This window comes from Alligator sinensis, unplaced genomic scaffold (genome assembly GCF_000455745.1).
Source record: "Alligator sinensis unplaced genomic scaffold, ASM45574v1 scaffold758_1, whole genome shotgun sequence".
NCBI lineage: Eukaryota > Metazoa > Chordata > Crocodylia > Alligatoridae > Alligator > Alligator sinensis.
The window spans coordinates 683,606-706,348 of record NW_005842457.1 but is presented as its reverse complement, the minus strand read 5'-3'; the positions used below and the strand labels follow the sequence as shown (position 1 = coordinate 706,348).

Sequence of the window (22,743 nt, the reverse complement as noted above, 5' to 3'; positions counted from 1 at the left end):
GGGGGGGAGGAGGGGGGAAAAAACTTTTCACACTTAAGAAAAAGTCCATTTTGAGCAGCGACCCAGTGCCGAAAATGTCACCCAAAAGGTAAGACCATGTGCAAAAATGTGATGCAAACATAATTAAAGGCATTGGGTATTATTTTAGCGTTAAGCATTATTCTATGCATAACATGGGTCACCTTAAGCTGAAGCAGTACAAATGTACTAATCCTGCCCTCAATATGCTTCCATGGAACAATGGAGAACCATCTTTAAAAGATATACCCATTCCATCTGTGTTGAATTCTTTGGGAAGGATCAGGTAATTACAATGGCTGACTTCATATTACATTTCTTTGTTAGGTGATCTAGCCATTTTACAATGGCTGGAACACCAGACAAAGCCAAACCAGATGCCACTACATAAACTGTCATATCAGATCAAACCAGTGATCCACTGGTCCACTAGCCAGTACACAATGCATTGCAGGAATGTATAAGATCCTCACAATTAGACTAATATTTTCCCCCAAGAAAATTTCTTTCTAAGCCATATGTCCTGAAATATGAAGAATTTGTTACCTAATTTTGTGCTAGAAATCCTTTCCTTCCTTCTTCATGTCATCGTGGCAAGGTATTTAGCAGAATTCACAGATTGCTTGGAATCTGACAGGCTGTGCCATGAGCGCTTTTGCTGTGGCCTCAAAAATTTGTGACCTCTGGTCTGTCAACCATGCGCCTTAATGCCTGTACCACCCCCATCCCCAAGCTAGAAATGACTCACCTTCTATGGAGGTAAACAGAAAACTCCTCACCCCTTGGTTCCCATTTACAATAGTTTTACAAGGTTAATTATAATCTTTTCCAGGACTCCCAGAAGGCTGAGTTTGAAAGGGCAGGACATACAAGCTACAGTTGCCATTTCACGTGTTTGTTGGTCAGCTGTACCAGTTTACCAGGCCAGTGGTGCTCAACTGTACCTGACCTGGTACACAGGGCAACATTATCTGGCCTATAGAGCTCCCCCTTGGGTCAGAAATTTGGCAGCAGGGAAGCGATAATTAACACTGCTACCGCTCCCCCACTGCCAAATTTTCAGACCTGTGGGGAGCCCAGCAGCCTGGATGACATGGCTCTGTGGGCTGGATCTGGCTCGTGGGCCAGGGGTTTAGCACCACTATACCTGGCTAAGATCTCTGCTACATCAGCCTTTGGGCAACACCTCCCATTCTAATCCACAAAACAGCTCTGCAAATCATGGGCCTGGACCCCACAACCCCCCATATTTTATGGTAAATTAACAAAAGTACAAATGAATGAGTGTTAGCAGAAGCATGTCATCATAATGCAACACAGAGAAGCAACTCTAATATTGGAAAGGGAGCATCACAACTGGACTGAAAAGTTGCCCAGCTTGACTATAGCTTCTATGGATCCACCTGAAGAAAAAGAGGGAAGAGCATCTTTGCAGACAGGCTCATTAACCTAGCGAGGAGGTTTTAAACTAGGTTCACTGGGTGATGGAGACCAAAGCCCTGAGGTAACTGGGGAGGTAAGTCTGGACCACCAAACCAGGAGGATGAGGATCTCTTCAAACAGCTAGCAGAAGTTTCTTGATTATAGGCCCTGGTTCTCATGGGGGAGGACTTCAATCACCCTGACATCTGCTGGGAAGGCAATACAGCAGTGCACAGGCAATCCAGGAAGTATTTGGTGAGCGTTAGGGACAACTTCCTAGTGCAAGTTTTGGACAGTCCAATTAGAGGCCATGTTCTTTTTGACCTGCTGTTCACAAACAGGGACGAACTGGTGGGAAATGTAGAAATGGACAGCAACTTGGGGAACAGTGCCCATGGGATGATGGAGTTCAGGATCCTGAGGAAAGGAAGGAAGAAGGACAGAGTATGGACCCTGGACGTCAGAGAAGCAGATATGACTCCCTCAGGGAACTGATGGGCAGGATTCCCTGGAAAGCCAGTCTGAGGGGGAAAGGAGTCCAGGAGAGCTGGCTGTACTTTAAAGAAACCTTACTGAGGGAACAGGAATGAACCATCCTGATGTTCAGGAAGACTAGCAAGTATGGCAGAAGACCAGCTTGGCTTAGCAGGGAACACTTCAGTGAGCTAACACACAAAAAGGAAGCTTACAAGAAGTGGAAACTTGGACAAACAGCTAGGGAGGAATATAAGAGTCCTGCTCGGGCATACAGGGATGAAATCAGAAAGGTCAAAGCACACGTGGAGTTGCAGCTAGCAAGGGACATGAAGGGTAATGAGAAGCATTTCTACAAGTATAATCAGCAACAAGAGGAAGATCAGGGAATGTGTGGGCCCTTAACTGAACGGGGAGGCAACCTTGTGGCAGATGAGGAGGAAGAGGCTGAAGTACTCAATGCCTTTTTTACTCATCTATAACAGCAAAGTCAGGTCCCAGGCTACTGTATCTGGCAGTAGTTTGGTAGGAGGTGAGCAGCCAACAGTGGTGAAAGAACAGGTTAGGGGCTGTTTAGAAAAGCTGTACACATACAAGTCCATAGGGCCAAATGCAATGCACCTGAGGTTGCTGAGGGAGTTGGCTGATGTGATTGCAGAGCTGTTGGCCGTCATCTTTGCAAACTTGTGCTGGTTGGGAGAGGCCCCGGATGATTGGAAAAGGGCATGATTTTTAAAAAAGGGAAGGAAGAGGATCCTGGGAACTACAGACCAGTCAGTCTCACCTCAGTTCCTGGAAAAATCATGGAGTGGGTACTCCAGAAATCCATTTCTAAGCACTTGGGAGGAGAAGGTGATTAGGAATGGACAGCATGGATGCACCATAGGCAAGTCACGCCTGACCAACCCGATTGCCTTCTATGACTGGCTCGGTGGATGTGGGGAGAGAAGTGAACTTGATATACCTTGACTTTAGTACGGCTTTTGATACCGTCTCCCACAACATTCTTGGAAGCAAGCTAAGAAAGTGTGGGCTGGATGAATGGACTGTAAAATGGATAGAAAACTGGCTGGACTGTTAGGCTCAAAGGGCAGCAATCAATGGCTCCATGTCTAGATGGCAGCTTGTATCAAGTGGAATACACTTAGTGGCTGGTGATGACACCAAGGTGGGGGTAGCAGTAGATATGCTGGAGAGTAGGGCTAAGATTCAGAGAGACCTCAGCAAATTGGAGGAATGGACTAGAAGAAACTACATGAGAAGTGCAAAACCCTGCACTTAGAAGGGAGGAATCCCATGCACCGCAACAGGCTAAGCAGCAGATCTGTAGAAAAGGACCTGGGGGGTTACAGTGGACAGTAAGCTGAATGAGCCAACAGTGTGCCCTTGCTGCCAAGAAGGCTAATGGTACACTGAACTGCATTAGTAGCAGTACTGCCAGCAGATCAAGGGAAGTGATTCTTCCCCTCTAAAACCTCGTTACCCAAAGACCGAGTTTTATCCAAGACACAACAGACTTTCTGTGAAAACTCAAAAACAAACCATCTTCCCAGCAATTCCCTCCTAGCCACCATTGATGTCATCAGCTTATACAGCAACATCCAACATCAGGATGGCATCCAAGCCTGCCTATCTACAAGAGCAAGATTACAACTCAGAGTACAGACCTCAAGGTATTAACTGAACTTACACACTTTATCCTCACACACAACTTCAGTTTCAACAACCAACACTTCCTCCAGACCATGGGCACAAGTATGGGCACCAAATGGCCACACAATATGCCAACCTTTTTATGGCCTACCTGGAAGAAGAATTCCGCAAAAACTGCACCACCAAACCCATGCTATACCTGTGATATATAGATGACGTCATCATTTGGACCAAAAACTTGCAGTCTCTGGTTGATTTTCATCACAAATTCAACAATCATCATCCTTCAGTCAGACTATCTTTTGAATACTCCAGCACCAACATTTCCTTTTTAGATGCTACGATCAATATCCAAAATGGTAAAATATAAACCACCATATACAAGAACCCCATGGACCAACTTACATATCTACACAGAACCAGCAATCACCCTAAACATTCCAAAAAAAGCTGTAATTTACAGCCAAGCTCTCTGATACCACCAAATCTGCACTGAGGAGAACACCCATGATAGTCACCTTACAAATCTCAAAAGGGCTTTCATTCAACAAGGACACTCCTTCAGAGAGAGAGATTGCACTGTTGAAAGAGCCACACAGATGCCACACAAAGAATTACTGCAGTACAAAAAGAAAATCCCCACAAAACACACACCATTAGTTATGACATACCCTCCTTTCCTGGCACCTATATAGAAAATCCTCAAACAATTACAACCCATACTAGAAGACCAAATTTTTAAAGAGATCTTTCCAGAACTACCCATCCTAGCCTTTAACAATCACTAAACCTCATCATCAAAACCAAACTTCCGGTGACCCAAACCACACTAAAAGGATCTAGACCATGCCATGACAAGAAATGTAAAACCTGTCAACACTTCTCCATCACCCCCACAATAACTATACCCCACAACAGAACCATCACCATTCCTGGATCTTACACCTGCACCTCAAGAAATGTAATACATCTCATGCAGTGCACCAAATGCCCTGAAAATATGTAGAAGAAACCAAACAACAATTGCGAGCCAGAATGAATGCACGCCACAAATCCATCAAAGACAAAATTACTCAATTACTTGTGGATGTACACTTCTCATAAGACAATCACTCCTTCTCCAATGTCTCAGTTCTAATCCTCAAAGGGAATTTACAAAACTCCTTTCGTAGACGAGCCTACAAACTTCACTTCATAACTCTACTGGATACAAAAAGTCATGGACTTTAAATATAGACATTGGTTTTATGATGCATTACAACCTGCCTGACATCTGATACTCCAGGTAATCTGCCTTCAGCTGATCACTTGCATTCCTCAAACATTCCCCCCTCCGCCCCCCCCAAATCTTTACTCATTGTCTGCAGAACTTCCACTCATTTGCATTTTCCCAGACCTGCTTGTTGTAAATTAGTTTCTTTTCTACCTTGGAGAACACGTAACACCAGCAGTTTCCTTATGCCTGACAAAGGGTGTTTGTGCCCCAAAGCTTGCAAAACACTTTTTCCAACTATTTCGCTTGTCTATAAAAGATATCACACCTACCCAAAAAACCTTGCCTGCCTATGTTCCCTTCTATTCAGCACTGGTAAGGTCACATCTGGGTACTGTGTCCACTTTTGCCCCTCCCCCCCAAGAAGATGGACAAACTGAAGATTCCAATGGAGGGCAATGAAAATAGTGAGGGGGCTGGGGCACATGACTTATGAGAAGCTGAGGCAACTGGGTTTACTTAGCCTGAAAAGATAAGACTGAGGTGGGATTTAATAGCACCCCTGAAGGGTGGTTCCAAAGAGGATGGAACTAGATCTCAGTGGTGGTAACAAAACAAGGGAAGTTAGAGTTAGATATCAGGAAAAACTCTCACTAGGAGGGTAGTAAAGTACTGGAACAGGTTACCGGCAGAGGTTGTGGAATCTCCATCCTTGGAAGTTTTTAAGAGTAGCTAGACAAAGCCTTGGCTGGGATGATCTGGTTGGGGATGGTCCTGCTTTAAAGCAGGTGGTTGGACTAGAGGTCCTGAGGTCCTTTCCAATCCTTATTTTCTATGATACCGTCTCGATTGCTAGGTGATACCTTCTTACAAGCTATACTCATTGATAACTTGCAAAAGCTCTCCATTGCGTCCAGTTCACTAATTTTGCAAGAGGAATGGCATCTTGCATAATGGAAAAGACTTATTTGCAACTATCTTCAAATAAAACCAAGATACTATCCCATTTCATTAACAGGGAATCCTCTCAGGCTCTTTACAGTGGGAAATGTTTCCTCTGTATGAAAATAATTCTGGTACCATTACTTACCTTGCTTAGGCTATTAACTGCTTTCATTTTTTTGGGTCCCTCTTCAGATTTTCTTTTCCATATTCCAGATGCTGGGAAGAAATAAAACTGGTGTTTTACATGACATTGCATTGCTCGTAGACTATGAACCAGCCGCTCTAACAGAAGAGAGTTTATGAAGGGCCAACTTGGGAAAACACAAAACAAAACAGAAAAAAAAATGAAACAGACTCATTATTCTCATGGCACAAAAATTCAGCTCTGATCTTTTGATTAGGTTTTTACTGTTAGTAATTTATTGAGCTAAAATCATTTTAGCTCATTGGCAAATACAGCTTAGTGCATACACTCTAATTAGTCTCATGCTTGCCAGGGATAGGTATTAATGATCTAACAGGCCTTTTCCAACTCTTGTTATTAGAAATACATGTTATACAAATCAAACTTCTGGAAAATTACATTAGGATACAGCAATAAAACTGGAGCCAAGAAATTTCTCAGACACTGGACATCAAATTCCTGCACTGCAGAAACTTTATATCAAAAGTTGGAAAGACTCTTTAGGAAACATTAGTATCAATGTACTAACAAAAATCATGTCTAAATTCAGAAACAACAGGTAGTGGAAGAGAACAGCTTGACAGAAAGGACAAATACCCTTGATTTTCCTACTGCTTACTCTAATCTTGAGTCACTCTTGTGCCTAACTTGAAACAATAAGAGGAAGAAAGAGTCTTCTTGAAGAATCAGTGCTGGGTGGGGGAGAAAAGAATTCATATATATTTGTTCTACATGTTCGTATGCCAAATTGGGGCTTGGCTCTTGAGCAGCAGTGTATTTTTTGGGTTCTTTTTTCTTTAAAAGAAGAGTGGTAACCCTCAAGTAACTCCTGCAGCACATGCTAATGCTGTATGGTACTCAACGGCATGGACAAAACTCTTCCCACACATCTCCCCTTTCTACTATGCTTGGCTCCTGTAACAAGGGAAGGATAGGAATGCAATTTTCTATGCTAGCATCTCCCTCAAATGTTTCTGCTGTGATGCTACCATGTTAAAATAATTCTGAGTTTATATTGTACCAGTCATTCAAGGACTCAAAGCAGTTTACAAATAGAAGGCAAGGATTGGGGGAAGAGGGTGCAAATAATTGAGTTTAAAGTGCCTTGTCTTTGTCACATGCTGGGCTCCTAATCCCCTGCTTTACAGACTAAATAATGCTGTTTTTTTCTTTTAGTCTGTATGGACAATAAATTATTTGGTTAACGTGGGGCAGCACAACTTGAGTCACAAACTGCACTGCTCACCTTGGGGCTTCTCTTGTGAGGGGCCAGTTTGAGATGCATGTTCTGAAGTCTTGAGCTCCTTGCTGGTTGGAAAACAAACCTCTATAAAACACAAGGAAAGTCGGGGGGGAGGGGGGGAAACAAGCTTCAGACATTATGGCAAACAAAACATCGGTATCCCCAAACACTTCACACTAGGATATGCTTGGCCATGCTCATTTCAAACCCCACAGAAATGAAATGCAATGTTAGGGGAGACTTTCAATGACCAACAAAGCCAGTTTTAATAAAAAGCCTATAGTTCTAAGAACTTGGCCATATCACATGGAACGTTGTACACTACAGGCAAGGAGTTTACACTACAGGCAGAGTTTCTGTTCCATCAGCAGCCACAGAACTGACAGCAACATTATGCCTGAGTTTTCACATGAGCAGAATCAGCAAATGGAAAAAGGCTGAATTATGGATATGAACTATAAAAGCAATGAAAATTCTTGCCCTTGCAATTTAAAAATTATTCTCCTTTATAAACAATCATTGGAAGCTTTTCACTGACACCTGCTTCCTATTAATCATCCCCTCCCTACTAATAATGCTATATATTTTGTAAATATAGAGCCCTACTTAAGTATTAACCCCCCCACTTAACCTTAATACTGGTTTATCAACAGAGGGCTCTCCTCAATGAGCCCTACGGAAATTTCTGTTATTTCACCAAAACTGTGGGGAAACTGACTGTTGTGTAGAGTTTTGACATGAACCAGGTAAAAAAAACAAACAAAAAAACAGATGTCTTGGACCTGTTGGCACCCACACTGAACTCTCAGTTGCAAAGCTGCAAAAAGGGAATCTGCAAAGTGTCATAGGAATGTCAGTGAATCAAAGCCCCAGTTGTAGTTAGCTCTGAAGAATTCAACAGTTGCACAATCCAGTGTAAAACAGGGAAATCAAAGGCATGTTTACCACGAGTAGAATCCAAATTCTTGCTCTTACAAGGAGAGCTAGGAGGAAGTTGAATCTCTTGTTCCATTTCTTCCTCTGCTGCCACTTTCACCTCTGGTTTCTTGTTCCTGCTGTTTGTTGCTTTCATCTCCTGCTCCTCTTCCTCTTCCTCCTCTTCCTCCACTTCTGGCCCATCATCTTTCATTTTTAAGATGTTTTCAGGAATATCTGGACGCCTGATGGGCATCTTCTGTGGGGCAAAAGCAAACAGATGCATGGATACTTGAATAATACTGCAAAGAGCAGTACAGAAGACTTCGATCTACGACAGGTAGAAGAGTCAAGACAGACACTACAGGGCAAAGTATATGTTTCGTCACAGGAAGAACTAGTAAAGTAACACACCTGGGTGGAAAAAAAATTGGCTGGTCCCAAGAAAAAGGTTATAGGAATCACAGTAGGTGAAAATGGAGGAAGGAGCCTTGCTCTCCTCTGAAAAAACAAGTAGTCCCCTTGTAGAGACATATTCGCAACAGATTCAATGGTACATTTGATCTTAGTCAAAAAGGAAATGAAGGGAAAGCTTCAGGCTAGAGGATAACTTCAGTCTGGTGTCTTCACCCAACTTACCCCTAGGCTTCCAGTTTTCAGCCTGAATTTGCTTCCCCCTTTCATTGCCCCAAAGAGAGGCAACGTTAGCTTTTTAGGCTTGTTCTCCGTTTCCAGACCACGACTCCCAGTCCTAGCATAAATCGGATATAAAACTAGTTAGCACATTCAAAGCCCAAGGCGAATGTCTTCACATCAATCCTTTTCAGTTAAGAATGGAAATATCTGTAGAACAAAATAATCCTAGGAAACAAGGACCCAAACCCCTGTATGTGATATTAAGTGTTCACTATTGCAGTGTACAGGGATGAGTTGCAGGAAATACATTAGTGGGGTGGGGGGAGAGTTGTAATAGGAGTCAGACACTTGGCCAAAGCTAGAGGGACCCCTAAGACAACCTCATTAATATACAAGCTAAACTACTACTTAAGTAATTATACTTCACCTACCTAAATTGTCTCACCATTGTCTACTGATAAGGTATACACTTTGTCTTCAACTTGTGTTGTGCTATGCCCTGTCTGAACAGCTGCAACAATTAGTTGCCAGGATGTAGCTGCAGTTCAGCAAGTGAATCAACTGGTCTTTGCATCATGTGTCCCTTTTTTCCTCCCCGCATTTAAAAGTGCACAGGGATCCTTCAGGATGACAGGCTATTGAGAAATGCCATCATGTATGCACATGCACCAAAGAAACCCGATTATACTACTTCAATTTTATTGCTGCTGTGTCAGCAACTGAATCATTCCCCTGATTGGGCAGCAAGTCCAATAGCTAGGTGACCCTTCAAAATGATGAGGGATGGTACATGAGGTAGTACCCAAGATAGAATCTGCTCCTGTTACATCTCAGCAGCGTTCTGCCAGGCAGAATCACAATTCCATGTGCACAACATACAATGGTTACCGCTCTATACATTGGCCAAAACTCACTGGGACTTCAACTCTGGCAGTTCGGCAGGCTTAACGAGCTTTATTAACCCTTTCAGCCTCTGTTGCTCTTTCCTGAGTTCAAAGGTCCGCAAATGAAGCTTTTTTCGTGCCACACTGTCTAAGGTGGATCCTGCTTTTATTTCAGTCATGAACTCATCCAAGGAATCCTGAGCTGCTGGCTTGGACTGGCCTGGGCAAGATAAAGGAAAAAATAGATATGCTGAAAAGGGGGAGTGGGGTAGGGGGAGCAGAGACATGGCGCATACAGCACATTTTGCCCTTAAATACTGAGATGTACATGATCAGACCCAAAACAGATAATGGGATGAAACAGGAACATAGGGATAAAAGCTATGAGGCTATTTACTTTACTACCAACTTGTCCATTAAGAAGAAAATTATTGATAACAAAAAATAAGATTGAAAGTCAAATACACAGAGATTTTCATTGAGCTGCACTGAAGTATGCGAGAATTATTAAGCAGGCACATCAGCAGTTAGTTCTGAATGACTTTAGAGAGTGATTTGTAAGCCACTACCGAGATCCTTCTGACAACCACTTAATCTCTACAAGTGCTTGGTAAGAGGTGTTGTAATTCAGCCTGTCATTCACTCATCCATCCATCCACACTCTTAGACATAAGTCAAGTAATCACTTAGAGAAAGCCAGAGCTCTATAAAGAGGCTTCACAGAGTCATGTTACTGAACAACTGTTATCACAATGGTGGGCTGCCAAAGTTGGTTGTAATCAATGTATGGGCTTCTGGAAGCTACTGCCTGCATCTAAGATTAACGCAATATGCTGAAAAAAAGCCCACCAACCAACACAACCCCAAAAGATTATTAGTCAGCAACTCAGGCATTGCTGCTTCTCTGGAAGCAGACGAGGATAGAATGCAACTGTTCAAGTGAGGCACCAGCATAACTATAGTATTGTTTCACTGTAAGGACTAATATATTGTTGGACTTGGCAAACTGCACAGGATGCTCAGGTCCTTGAATTTCCAGTATTACTACAGTGAATATGAATCATTTTGAAGTCATGCACTGAAATTAATACATCATTCTGATTAACATCTTAGTTCTTCCTTTCTCCATTTTCTATTGCAATTTGATTTAGCATCTACCTTGTAAAGTATTAGTTCCTGGTACAATTGTTTTTCATCAGGAAAAAACTTGGATTCCCACCTTTCAAAGTGGATAACGCATTATCTTCTACAGTTAGTCAATCATGACCTGTCTACCATGGACATTATATGGAAAAGACTGCCACAGATATACTCAGCTGACAGATAAATCTGAGTATTTTCAGGAGTAGTAAGCTTCTTCAAGCTGTGGTCCAAGACAAACTCTCAGAAATAAAGACATCAATCTGAATTAGAATTGGTGTTGTGTTGGTTTATGGAAAATAAATATCAGTTACATCTTGCACAAAGGAAAGCAGAACTGCCAAAAGTTGAAATAGATTACCTTTATGATGCCTACCCTGTCATGATCCCCTGACCCATTGCACACTTTCAAGCACTTTGCTTTCTAATACTCCTTTCTGGGAGAAGTTATGAGTGATGAAAAGGACCATCTTGCTGGAAGCAGCTTTCTGCCTCCACAACTCCCATCCATCCTAGAAAGGATCCCCCTGCTTTGGGGCCCTGCAAAGTAGAAAGTTTGGAACCCAAACTCTGATCTTATGCATCAAGAAGTTCACTGGCTAGGCCAGAACCTACACTTCAACATTACAGGTGCACCGATAGAGATTTGGGGGGCTGATACCGATAGCAGATTTTTAAGGAGGCATATCGGCTGATACCGTTCTGATTTCCAATACAGCTGTGTCCAGCTGGTAAGTCTGTTGTGGGGGAGGGAAGGGGTGTGGGGACGCAGATCAATGCCCCTCACAATGTGGGAGGGAGTGGGGCTGGTGCTGCCCAGCTGGGGCAGAGTGGGGCCCAGGACAGAGCAGCCACTTGCTTGGGGTGTGTGGGGAGGCTCCTGCTGCTGTATGCACCCTGGGATGAGGTGGGGGGCCAGACCTGTGCGGGAAGGGAAGGCCCAGGGGCGGAGGGGGGTGCTGCAGCTGTGGGCTGGGGCTGTACCAGGCTCTTCCTGGCATGTGGGCGTGGGGCAAGTGGTGGCGGTGCTGGGGGGGGATGGGGGGCTGCAGCCACCCCAAGTTTTGCTGTAGGCCTCCTGTAGCCCCCTCCCAGCACTGCCACTGCTGCCCACCCTGAGTGTAGCCTCAAGCGCAGCCCCCATGCACTGGGAAGAGCTTGGCGCAGCCCTGGCCCGCGCCCACAGCTGTAGCCCTCCCCACCCCACCCGACAGATCCAGCAGCACATGGGAGCTGCTCCCCCCTTCCCACACAAGCCATGGCTCCATCCCATGCCCTGCCCCAGCTGGGCAGTGCCAGCCCCAGCCCCAGCCCCCCTCCCTACCTCACTGTGGGGCATGTTGATCCGCCCCCGCACACCCTTCCCTTCCACTACACCAGACTTACCAATTACACATAGCTCTCCAAGCTGCCGGGCTATACTCCTTGCTGCCTACATGCTGTGCTTCGGTGGCGCATGTGCACGGGCACTTATCGGCCAAATTATCAGCTGCATCAGGCTGATATCCGATGCAATCGATTCTCTTTATATTGGTGTCAATCCAATATTGGACCGATGTATTGATGCACCTCTAATTCAACACAAGTTTCTTGGTCCTGTGCTCTTGCCATTTTTACTTTTTGCACTTGCAGTGGTAAAGATGATCTTAATAATCATCAACTGCAAATCTCAGAAATCTTTGGGTTTTTGTTCCTGAACAAAGTTTTGGAAGGTACGGAAGAAACTGTCTTCAAATTAGGTAAATTTTGCTAATACTTTTACCACCTATGAGTACTCAGTTACTCTGTTAAAAGCAAGTGGCTCACACACCCTTCTTACGTTGTCTTAAAATGTTACATGTGCTCGGATAACTTGTTTTTAGTATCATTAAGCAAACAACTGGCCCTACAGAACACAAACACAGAACCTGAACGCTGGATTAAATAATGGCTTTGGGAGTAGTCTCACGGGCTAGCTGATTCAGTGGCCTGCAGGTCTGCTCACTGCTAATGAAAATGGAGTGTGGGAAAAAGAAACATATGACAGTAGATATATATTATGCAATTCTCTTAAATTCCCTGCACACTCTCTAGAGAAGTCTTTCCAGAAGGGCTTAGTCTTACCTTTTCCTGAAGCCTTCAATTTTTCAGCTATCTCCAAAAGTTCCTTTTCAGCCTCATTTAATTTTGCAACCTATGGAAAAACCACTGGATTAGAAGATGTTTTCACTTTACATTTGAGTGTTATCATGGCAGGGAGGGAGGGAGGACCTATTACATGATTTCCATCTCTCCATGGCTAATCCCTGATCAGGTCTTGACTTCACTCCTAAATCATTTCTTACTACTTTGATAAGTGTTTGAATAGCTTACTTTCTTCCTGAGGCATCAAGATGTGTACATGCCTGAGCAACCATATAACTACCATGGGTCCTTTCCTCACCCTTGTCCTTCCTCTCGCTTCCCTGTGCATGACCCTCTTGCCAACCAGTGTTACATGTTCCTTGAAGCAGGAATGAGTTCTTGTTTTGGTTGTGCCCTGTGCACTTGTCACTAGAAATTATCTTCCAATGACCTGAAACAGTTTGGTTAAGTCTTGTTCTGATGCTTAAATTCAGACCTCTCAGACAACACGTCAAGTAGAAAACAGAACTGCACAGGCAAAAACAATGCTACACATTTACATTAGAATGGAACATGGTTACCAATTCATGTCCCCAGAGAAAGTACTTTCAAAGGTCTGCTTCAGCTTGCAAATTTCTCTTGCCTCCTCTAGTTTGCATGTAAATTCATGGTTTGTATCAGGTGACTGAAAAGTCTAAGAACTGAGTTCTGCTATCTACAGAAGGCATAAACTTTAGTACCTTCTCTCCAGCCTCCCTTGGGTCTTAAGCAGAGAGGACTCTAGAGCAAGAGTACAGTTCTCCTCCCTGGACAGTATTTCCTTCTTTACTGAAATTGCTAATTAGCACCACACTACTACCAAGTGTCATCATGGTATCCAAGTCCAAACCTCAGTTGGCAAATCTCCATATCACAAACTTGCAGCTCATTGCACATGGGCTACTGAAGCACTGGTAACAGTTTTCAGCTACTTTCATCCTGTGCTGGACTCAAAAGGCTTCCTCCACGTGTCATTACAAGTTTTCAGTCCTTAAAGCCTTCAAACCACACATTCTATGGAATCTGAACTCTAACTCTATTTTTGTGGCCTGACCCATTGATACGTAAATATGGCTTTAAAATGACAACAGATTTTTTAAATCTCTCTGACCTTCCTTCCACATTTGTACATGTATGATGCACTCAATGTGACACCCTAAATGCCTAGCCTTGCTGCTAACCTGAAGTCACACTTACCAGGGAATCGTAAGTCTCTGGTTTCTCTTCTATCTTCCCAGCTTTTTTCATTCTGTTCAGTCGTTTCTTTTCGACAGCTCCAGTTCGATCAAGGAAAGTGTCATCGTCGCTATCATAAAAATCCTCCTCTTCCCAGTTCTTTGCTTTTCTCTTCCGGGATACTGAGGATGAGGGAGGAAGAGCAAGAAAGTAATGGATGTAAAGCCTCTGAGAAACAGTTGTTTGAGGTTAGAAGCATCTATTGCTGAGTTAAGAGTAGCTAACCATTTAGTATCATACACCGAACATGTCTTTCCTGCCCATGTGCAGGGGGGCTGGACCTGATGATCTGTAAGGTCCCTTCTAGCCCCTAACAACTATGAAACTTACTCAGCATTTATATTAACAACCTTTGGCTATGTATACAGGAGGCCAAGGTTTTCTTAGTAGTTAATAACCTCCCAAAGGGAGCACCTACAGACGAGCTACTGAAGCATTTGGTCAGTCACCAACCTGCCTCTTGCCGCAGCACACCCCTAGCATCCAGTATCCTGCAAGCTTCCAACGCGCACTGTATCATTGCTTCCTTTTTCTTTCCTGAATGGGTAACCTCTGCCACCAGCTGCTTCCCTGATGCATCATCCACAGGCAACCTGTTCAGATCAAAGGGTAAAACATAAACAGTTTCCATAAGACGATACAAGAGGCTACTACATTTGTTGCATATGCATTGCTTTTTAATGTCCAACCACAGACTCTTTCCTGAAACCTATTATTTCCATATTTCCGTTTTTATAGTACTAGTCAAAGCGGAAGTGTTACTTCCACAGGCCAGTATATGCCAGAATATTTTAGGAAGTACGAGTTCCCTGTATCCAGTCCTCCATCACTGCAAAAGAGCACTGAGGAGGCAATGGCCCCATGGACATCTTGAGCATTAGTATCTCGCAAGTTTCCAAAGCTAGAAATTAATGTTTTATACCATACCGGGGCAGGGATTCTCTAAGCCACAGAAGCCATTTCAGGATAATCTGTTATCATATGATTCTGACTACCACCTAACTTTCTCCTTGTTACCACAAGATATCCATGGCCTTTTGGGAAACTTTGGAGCTGAGAACTAGTACTTAATATATCTGGAAAGGCTACAAGGGACTCCAAATAGCATACACCTCTCAGTTTAAGAGATAATGGCTGCTAAATTCTTCCTCGCACATGACAAATTTTTGGGTTTCTCAAAGTAAGGACAGCTGAAGGAGGACAAGGGTACCCCTAATTTTAGAAAGTACATACTTCACCCTGCAGAGCCAGCTATTGTGTCCACGGTCATCATATTCGTATTCTAATTCTTCCCCTAGACAAGAAACAAGACAGGTTGATGCAACTGCCCTAGTTGTAATAATAAGCAGTAATTCCCAGGGGTATGGGAAGACAGCCAGACGTAAGCAGTGAGAGAGAACAACCCTTCCTTTCCTAGATTTTCTCCTAAATGGATAGGATTTTCTCTCTCATCTATTGATGATCCCATGATCTTATTACATTCAGTTGGTTATCCTTCACAATCCTAATACCTTTTTCTAAGGCATTACTTTCCAAAAATAAAGCAGCCTATACTCTTGGTTCACATATGCATGACCTTTCATTTAGCCTGTTTTTTTAAAATACAGATATCACATGCTCCAGATTGCTCTACTGAACAGACATATCATTATCAGGGATCCTGGTTTTCTGTTTAAAAATTGCAAATTCCTTGACAAAAACACAAATTCTCTGATTAAAAAGTCAAAATCTGCAATTAAAATGAGACACCACTAGATATATAAGTATCAACTGAACACGTTTTATTGATATATTTACAGTTTTAAAGCAATTTGGAAGCCTACCAGTGCCTCAATCACTGTAATGAAATAAACTGTAAGTACCTATAACTTTTGGTATTTGATTTTAGGTTTTTTTATCATGGGAAGTCAAGAGCCTCTCCTTGCCCCCGTAGCTGACCAGGATGCAGGTCTAAGCCCCTCACTCTCCTCTCCCCCAAAAGTGCCACTGGCACTTCCAGGCACACCACTGGCACTTCTAGGTCAGCAGGACTGGCTGTGGGGATTGCTTCTCTTGGTGCACACCTTTTGTGCCATGGCCACAGCCCCCATGATCGGACCTCCGTGCTTGGGCACTTTGCCTACCTTGGCTACTCCCTGGTGTGATTTCCAGGCTTGCCTGCTTCTCTCGGGGAACAGTCTCTTTACCTCTACTCCCCACCTGAGTATTTCACCTACATGGGCTACTCCTGGGCACTGCGTCCTGGCCTATAAAGTTCCTATATCTGTCCCTTTCTGGGCCTCAGACCCCTAGCCCCAATCTTCAAGCTTCTCTGCCCTACCTCTGCCCCTCTCTGGGCTTTGGGTCCCAGGCCCTCATCTGTTTCTGGGCTCTGGCCCTTCTCTCAGGCCTTTGTCCCTCTCTACCCTGTTCCCAGACTCTGGCCTTGCTCCCAGGCCGCTGGCCCTACTCCTGTACCTATTGAGATCTCTTTCACTCCTAACTCCCATCCACAAGCCTCCAGTGCTGCTTACCCCAGCTCAGCTGTTACCAGGGAGCCCTGCTGCACAGGAGTGCCTCTTTCTGAAGCTCTCAGGGCTAGACTGCCCTGAGTTTATATGCTGCTAGCTGTGCCTCTTGCCAGTCAGGCGACTCCCTCAATTGCCACCTGAGCCCTCACTGCAGCCTCATCTCCTCCTAAAGTGACAGGTATTCATTAAGCACACATCAATACTTGCTAAAAATCATCACAATGGAGAAAATGCCCAGCCATTAAAGGACAACCAATACACATACCTTCTCTGTCAAAGAAACCCTGCACTGCCTTCCTAGGGTCCTTCATATAGAAAGCCTCTTGCGCTTCCTGATATTCAATGGCAATTGGGTTTTCTTCAGCCTCATCTTCCTCTGCATCTTCCCCTGGAAGAACACAAACAGAAGTGCAAATAAAATAGGAAAGGAGTTTGGGAAGAGGACTGAAGTGTATTTCAACCTTTACTAGGATGGAACAAGATACAAGGCACTATTTAGTACCCCCTTGTATAATAATTTTAATTTATGTTTATTTGATGAATTACCTGGCATTTTTGTATTGAGATTATGATTTTAAATTGCTGTTTATATCCTTAAAGTTTACTTCAATAGGTGAAGTTACGGTCTGTTTTGCCAGTTTTCATGTTTCTTTGCAAGATTTGGTTCTCACTAGTATTAAACTGTAAAAATTAAAAGCTCAATTCTAATTGCCAAATAAATCCCAAAATGCAAAAAAATTCAGAGTCCCTTTTGTGAAGGTCTCAGAAGTAATTACACATTACGTTTGCTACAGTGACATATACAACATAGCAAAAGTTAAGAAGAAAGTATAAACCTTAAAACTTGACTTCTTTTCCTTTTCCGGTTTAAGTACAGATAATATTAGTCACCTTTTCCTGTTTTTTTCCACCCACAAACTGGTTTGCACCTGTAAACTTCCCTGTAAGGAGAAAATTTATTTCTATTAAATTTTTTCCCCCTCTTAATACACTGCCTTATTCGAAATTTAAGGCCTAGTCCTTCTCTACCCAGGTTATGCTGAAAGCAGCTGCAGTCTTTGTTTGCATGTCAACATCTTCATTCAGAGATGCAAGCTATTATTACCCAGTCCCCATGAGCAGGTCATATCATTGCTCCCACTGGTCTCATTTTTTTTCTCTTCTTTTTCATCATCTTCATCAGAGTCCTCGCCCAGCATGGTCTTCTCTAGCTTTGCCTGCTGCTCTTTGCGCAAAGTTTTCAGCTGAGTCACGGTTAGTTCAGACTCGGGCTCCTGATCTTCCTCTGGTCCCTGCAGCATAGGTCAAGGAATGCCTTTTAAAACATCTCGAGAAGGCCCTTTTTCTTATGCATATGAAAATAAACTACGTACACTGCTGCAGAATTAATTTTCTTGGAGAAGAACACAGTGGTGCTATATTCTATACTCCTAAGTATAGCACCCCACTAGGCAATGTGGCCTTTACTTCCTATACACAGAAAGTCATAATTATGCTAGACTGTTAAACTGATACAAGTTTTAAATTAGTCATGAACAATGCATGCCTCCGGAGGCTGCGGGGGAGCATGGTGACCACCTGCAGGTGGCAGCAGCAGCGGTGGGGGTGTGGCAGCATCGAGCAGGGATTGCCTGCAGGCGGCCATAGTGATGTTGGTAGTGAGGGCAGGCGTGACAGTGGTGGGGAGGGAGCGAAGGAGCAGTGGCATCCACCCACAGAAGCTGGCCACGGCTTTGGCGGCAGCCAATTGCAGGGGGGGCACACGTCCCCCTGTGCCCGCCCTACACGTTGCCTATGGTTTTACTGATACAAATTTTAGTCCTGCATGTTACCAAGTTTTAATGATACGTTGCAGATATCCCAGTATATCCCCTTACCTATATCACAAGGAAATGATGGAAACACGAGTGCTTATGAACTGCTTTAAAAAAAAATTGCAAGATGCCATGACAACTCTTTATAGAAGGTTTGCTTGGCTGTTGATATTGTTTTCCTTCCTCAAGATCTCACGCTTTTAAATAACAATTCAAACTGACATGCCGAGTTTTGTTCTCTAATTTTCTTTCGAATCAAAACTGTCAATGCTCACTCTCAGTTAATTCTTTAACTTGGCTTGCTTTTAAAAACTCAGTACGCACCGACTTCTCAAAAGAAAAGCAACACCCTCATAAAATAGGCATGCTTAGTCTTTCCCTGCAGATCTGTATGCAACCCCCCTGATATAAACTCTGTATGGTATGACCTTATAGTTGACTTGTTTCCTTCTGATATTTTTCTCCCAAAGTAATAAACATTTCCCCTACCTAGACAGACATTTTGATTCCACCCAACAGCTACCTTCCGCTTCACGAGAAAATGATCCTGCCCTCCCATAAATAATCATCGCAGCCAGTGGCAAAGTATTATTTTACTCTTAGAGGAGGATTTCCCATGTCCCCCAAAGCTACTAAGTTAGTTTCATAAGTCACTGAAGTAGTAAATCACATGGCACTGTAATGGGCTTAGAAGATCCCTTTCAGCTTGAAATCCTGTCACTTGCAGGGGACCAACTCTGGCAATGCTATGGCAGCTGATGCATCGTCTGGTACACTTCCTAAAGCCCTGGTACTGGGAGTAGCTCAAACAAACGAATTTATGTTAAAGTAGTTCTTTCCTGGTTTCGTGATTGCAGAGAAAGGGCTTGGAAAGGGGAACCTGAGCACACCCTGAAGTAGCAGAAATCATGAGGCAAGGTGTGTGCGAGTGGGGTGTGTTTATACATAGAGGCAATTATGACTGCCTGTTAAGGACCTGCCTTACGGATTTATAGCATGGGGCTCTTATATCCCCCTGAAGCTACTAACATAGTAGCTTCTTACATTGCTGAAGTAGTAAACCATATGGCACTGTCAAGGGCTTCCAAGGTTCCTTTCACCCTGAAATCCTGTCCTATGCAGGGGGCCAGCTCTAGCAATTCCATGGCAGCCAATGCACTGTCTGGCAAATTTCTGAGTCACTTGAATGTACAGATTCTTGTTAAAGTAAATTCCTTCTTGGTTGAAGGATGTGCATGTGCAACCGCTGGCATGCACACAAACATATAAAGTAAGATCCAAGCAAAAATCATACGTGTGCGCACGTGCCCACACATGTAGGACAGGTGTGCGTGCCTCAATGCTGCCAGGTGTGCGATAATTATCTTATTTGCATAATTTCAACCCTTGTACAATGTACAATAGATAATGTTAAAAGTGTTCAAAACACACAATAATTTAAGGCCGTTAATTGATGCAGCATACACAAAATCCAAATCACTCTAGGAGGATGGGTCTACAGGTCGCTGTACGGTGACATGTTGTAGTACTTCCTTTTGGAAGTACTAACACATGGTGCAGCAACTGTACCATACATGCGGTGCACAGTTAGATTTCATTGTTACTTCACTGTAGTGGCACGCTAAAACAGGGGAGCATGCTGCTAGTGAGGTAGCTGCCAATCACGTGTAGACTCATGCGATTGCTATGTCGCCATAGCACACTGTATGGCAACATACGGCAATGTGTAGACACACCCAGAGAGTTTCAACTGACTTTCGAGTTTGCGGTCAGTGCTTTCTTATGACTGGCTGCCTCGAAATAAAGAAACACTTCCACATTGATGACCCAGTTCTCCCTCCCTCCCTGGGGAATTACGGTGACAGAACAGGTTTCCCTCAATTTATGGGGTACCTGCGTTCCTGGAGAACACTGCGTAAATTGAATTTGCATAAAGCAAATCTACTTTATAATGTAAGAAACAGGGAGAGGTTCCCTTGTTGGCTGCTCCCAGGGCCAGCTGGGGTGAGTGTGGACAAGCGGAGCCCCAGGCGTTGTGGGGCGTGGCACTCACCTCAGCCCTGGCTGTAGTGGCCCTGGGAGCTGCCAGCACCAGCTGCCTGCACCAGGGCATGGTGCAGCCCAGCAGCTACAGGGAGCTGGCATTAGTCATTCCCAGGACAGCTGCAGCAGGAGCTGGGGTGCGTGGGGCCAAGCAGAGCCCTGGGGGGCTTGGTACAGCCTAGTGGCTGCAAGCAGCTCCCAGGGCTGCTGCAGCCGGGGCTGGGGCGAGTGCTGCGCCCGGGGCTCCGCTTCTCAGCACTCACGCCAGCCGGCCCCAGGAGAAGCTGACAGGGGAACCTATCCCTATTTCTTACATTATAAAGTAGGTTCGCTTTATGCAAATTTGATTTATGAGGTGTTCTCCAGGCCTATGCTAATCGCATATACATGAATTTCTCTCACATATAATGAATTTCAGGTACAAAAGGGTCATGGCATAAGAATGAATATGCATAAATCGAACCTGCATAAATTGAGGGAAACCTGTGTTGCCAACTCTCATGGTTTTTGGCATTGTTCTTAAAGCCCATGCTTCACGAATGTGAAAAACTTAGCTGTTTCTTTTACGTATGTACAAATACATATGCATAGATGCATGCACACAGATATAGATCTCCTGCTCTATATATAGAAATTCTAATATTATAAAAGCTTCTGTCTGACTTTATTCACACTCTGACTGGCTGACAAATAGCCAATGAGAGTGCAAAGAAGCATTTGGACAGGAGGCTATAGAGCACCGCCATGATGGCAGGGACACGGGGGACGGAGTGGGGATGCGAGGCCACTGGAGCTGGCCTTGTCCCCCCCACTCCTTGAAGGTGATGGCGGTGGTGCCAGTAAGGGGGGGGAGTGGGGCTGGGCCGCTGCAGGGGGGCATGGCCACCAGTGCTGGCCTCGGCCTGCCCCTTACCCCTACTGTTGTTGCAGCCTGCAAGGCCCATATGGCGGGGGTGGGGGGAGGAGCAGGCCCAATGTGGCTATGGGGGGAGGGAAGGAGTGGGCCTGGGCCTGATGTGGGGGAGTGGGGTGTAGAACTGAGCCTGAGCGGTGCGCGGGGGCGACGACACACACAGGACGACAAGCCAGACATGGCCTGATGTGGCAGCGGCAGGGGAGAAGTGAGCTTCCTCCGGGATTCGGGCCCACTCCTCCTTCACAATGCCCTCCCCTGTGTCGGCCCCAAGCACACTCCTCCTGTCCCCCCACCGCCACTGGGTTGGGCCCAGGCCCATTGCTCTGCCTCCGCCGCAACAGCCTGGCTTCTCCCCATTCTTGGGCCCGGTCCCTCCCCTGCATTGAGCCTGGGCCTGCTCCTCCCCTCCCTCCTGCTACTCGGAGTGGGCCCAGACCCCAAGCAGCAGGAGGAAAGGGGGGAGTGGGCCCAGATGTGGTGAGGCACGGGGCTCCATTCCCGCCTGCCCCCCATCATTCTTGATGGGCAATTGGCTTGCATGTGTACACCCCCCCCCACTCCTTGCTTAACGTTGTAGTTATGTGCTTGAAAAATGCAACTTCAAGCGAAACGATGGTAAACAAATCCAATTATGTCACAGTAGTTACCTCCTAGCAGGTGGCAGTCAAACAACCTTATAACTGAACACTGCATGACTTTAAACAAATATGTTCTCTAATAGATCAGCAACGTAATAACGAAACAACGTTAACCAGGATGACGTTAAGCGAGGTGTACCTGTGTGTACGCACAGACCTAGTGAGAGACAGAGAGATATATACACACACATCTATAGCTCTCTCGCTATACCTAAAGACACATCTATACATATAACATACATGTATATAAAAATACATAAACGAAAGAGCTAAGTCTTTTGCATTCCCCAAGCGTAGACTTTAAGACCAACGCCAAAACACAGGAGATGGCAACACTGAAGTGAGCAATATCAAGTAAATAAGAACAAGCTTACTCGCATCCTTTTTTGTTTATTTGCTGGTTTGTGTGTTCCCTGCCTGCAACAGCTGGTCAGATATCACGGGCATTAGGAGTTTCCCATAGGATAATTTCACACCTAAAGGCCTGGCACCGTGCGAGCGCCGGTCCAGCCCCCCCTCCCGGGCCGGGCACGCACCTGCAGCACGAAGAGGCGGGAGCTGGCGCCGAAGCGCAGGCAGTGTCCGACTTGCAGGCGGCAGTAGGCGCGCGGCGGCAGGCGGCGGCGGTTGAGGAAGGTGCCGTGCGCGCTGCCCGGGTCGCAGACGTAGAAGCCGCGCCCGGCGGCGGGCCCGGCGGTGCGGTACTGCAGCACGGCG

At 44.8% G+C, this 22,743-nt stretch overlaps 1 protein-coding gene across 1 annotated transcript in view; it reads right to left on the bottom strand.

Moving 5' to 3' along the window:
• The window catches only part of SLC4A1AP (solute carrier family 4 member 1 adaptor protein), a gene marked incomplete at its 5' end in the record, with an annotated part of 25,523 nt that extends 2,781 nt beyond the window's left edge, over window positions 1-22,742 (bottom strand). Inside the window, 12 exons of the mRNA XM_006030676.3 lie at window positions 5,871-5,941; window positions 7,156-7,236; window positions 8,098-8,326; window positions 8,707-8,818; window positions 9,618-9,807; window positions 12,831-12,900; window positions 14,067-14,227; window positions 14,559-14,698; window positions 15,339-15,399; window positions 16,881-17,003; window positions 17,721-17,907; window positions 22,563-22,742. Coding sequence (XP_006030738.1) covers window positions 5,871-5,941; window positions 7,156-7,236; window positions 8,098-8,326; window positions 8,707-8,818; window positions 9,618-9,807; window positions 12,831-12,900; window positions 14,067-14,227; window positions 14,559-14,698; window positions 15,339-15,399; window positions 16,881-17,003; window positions 17,721-17,907; window positions 22,563-22,742 — 1,605 coding nt within the window. The remainder of the gene's footprint in view (window positions 1-5,870; window positions 5,942-7,155; window positions 7,237-8,097; window positions 8,327-8,706; window positions 8,819-9,617; window positions 9,808-12,830; window positions 12,901-14,066; window positions 14,228-14,558; window positions 14,699-15,338; window positions 15,400-16,880; window positions 17,004-17,720; window positions 17,908-22,562) is intronic.
• Between the last annotated feature and the right edge of the window lies 1 nt (window position 22,743).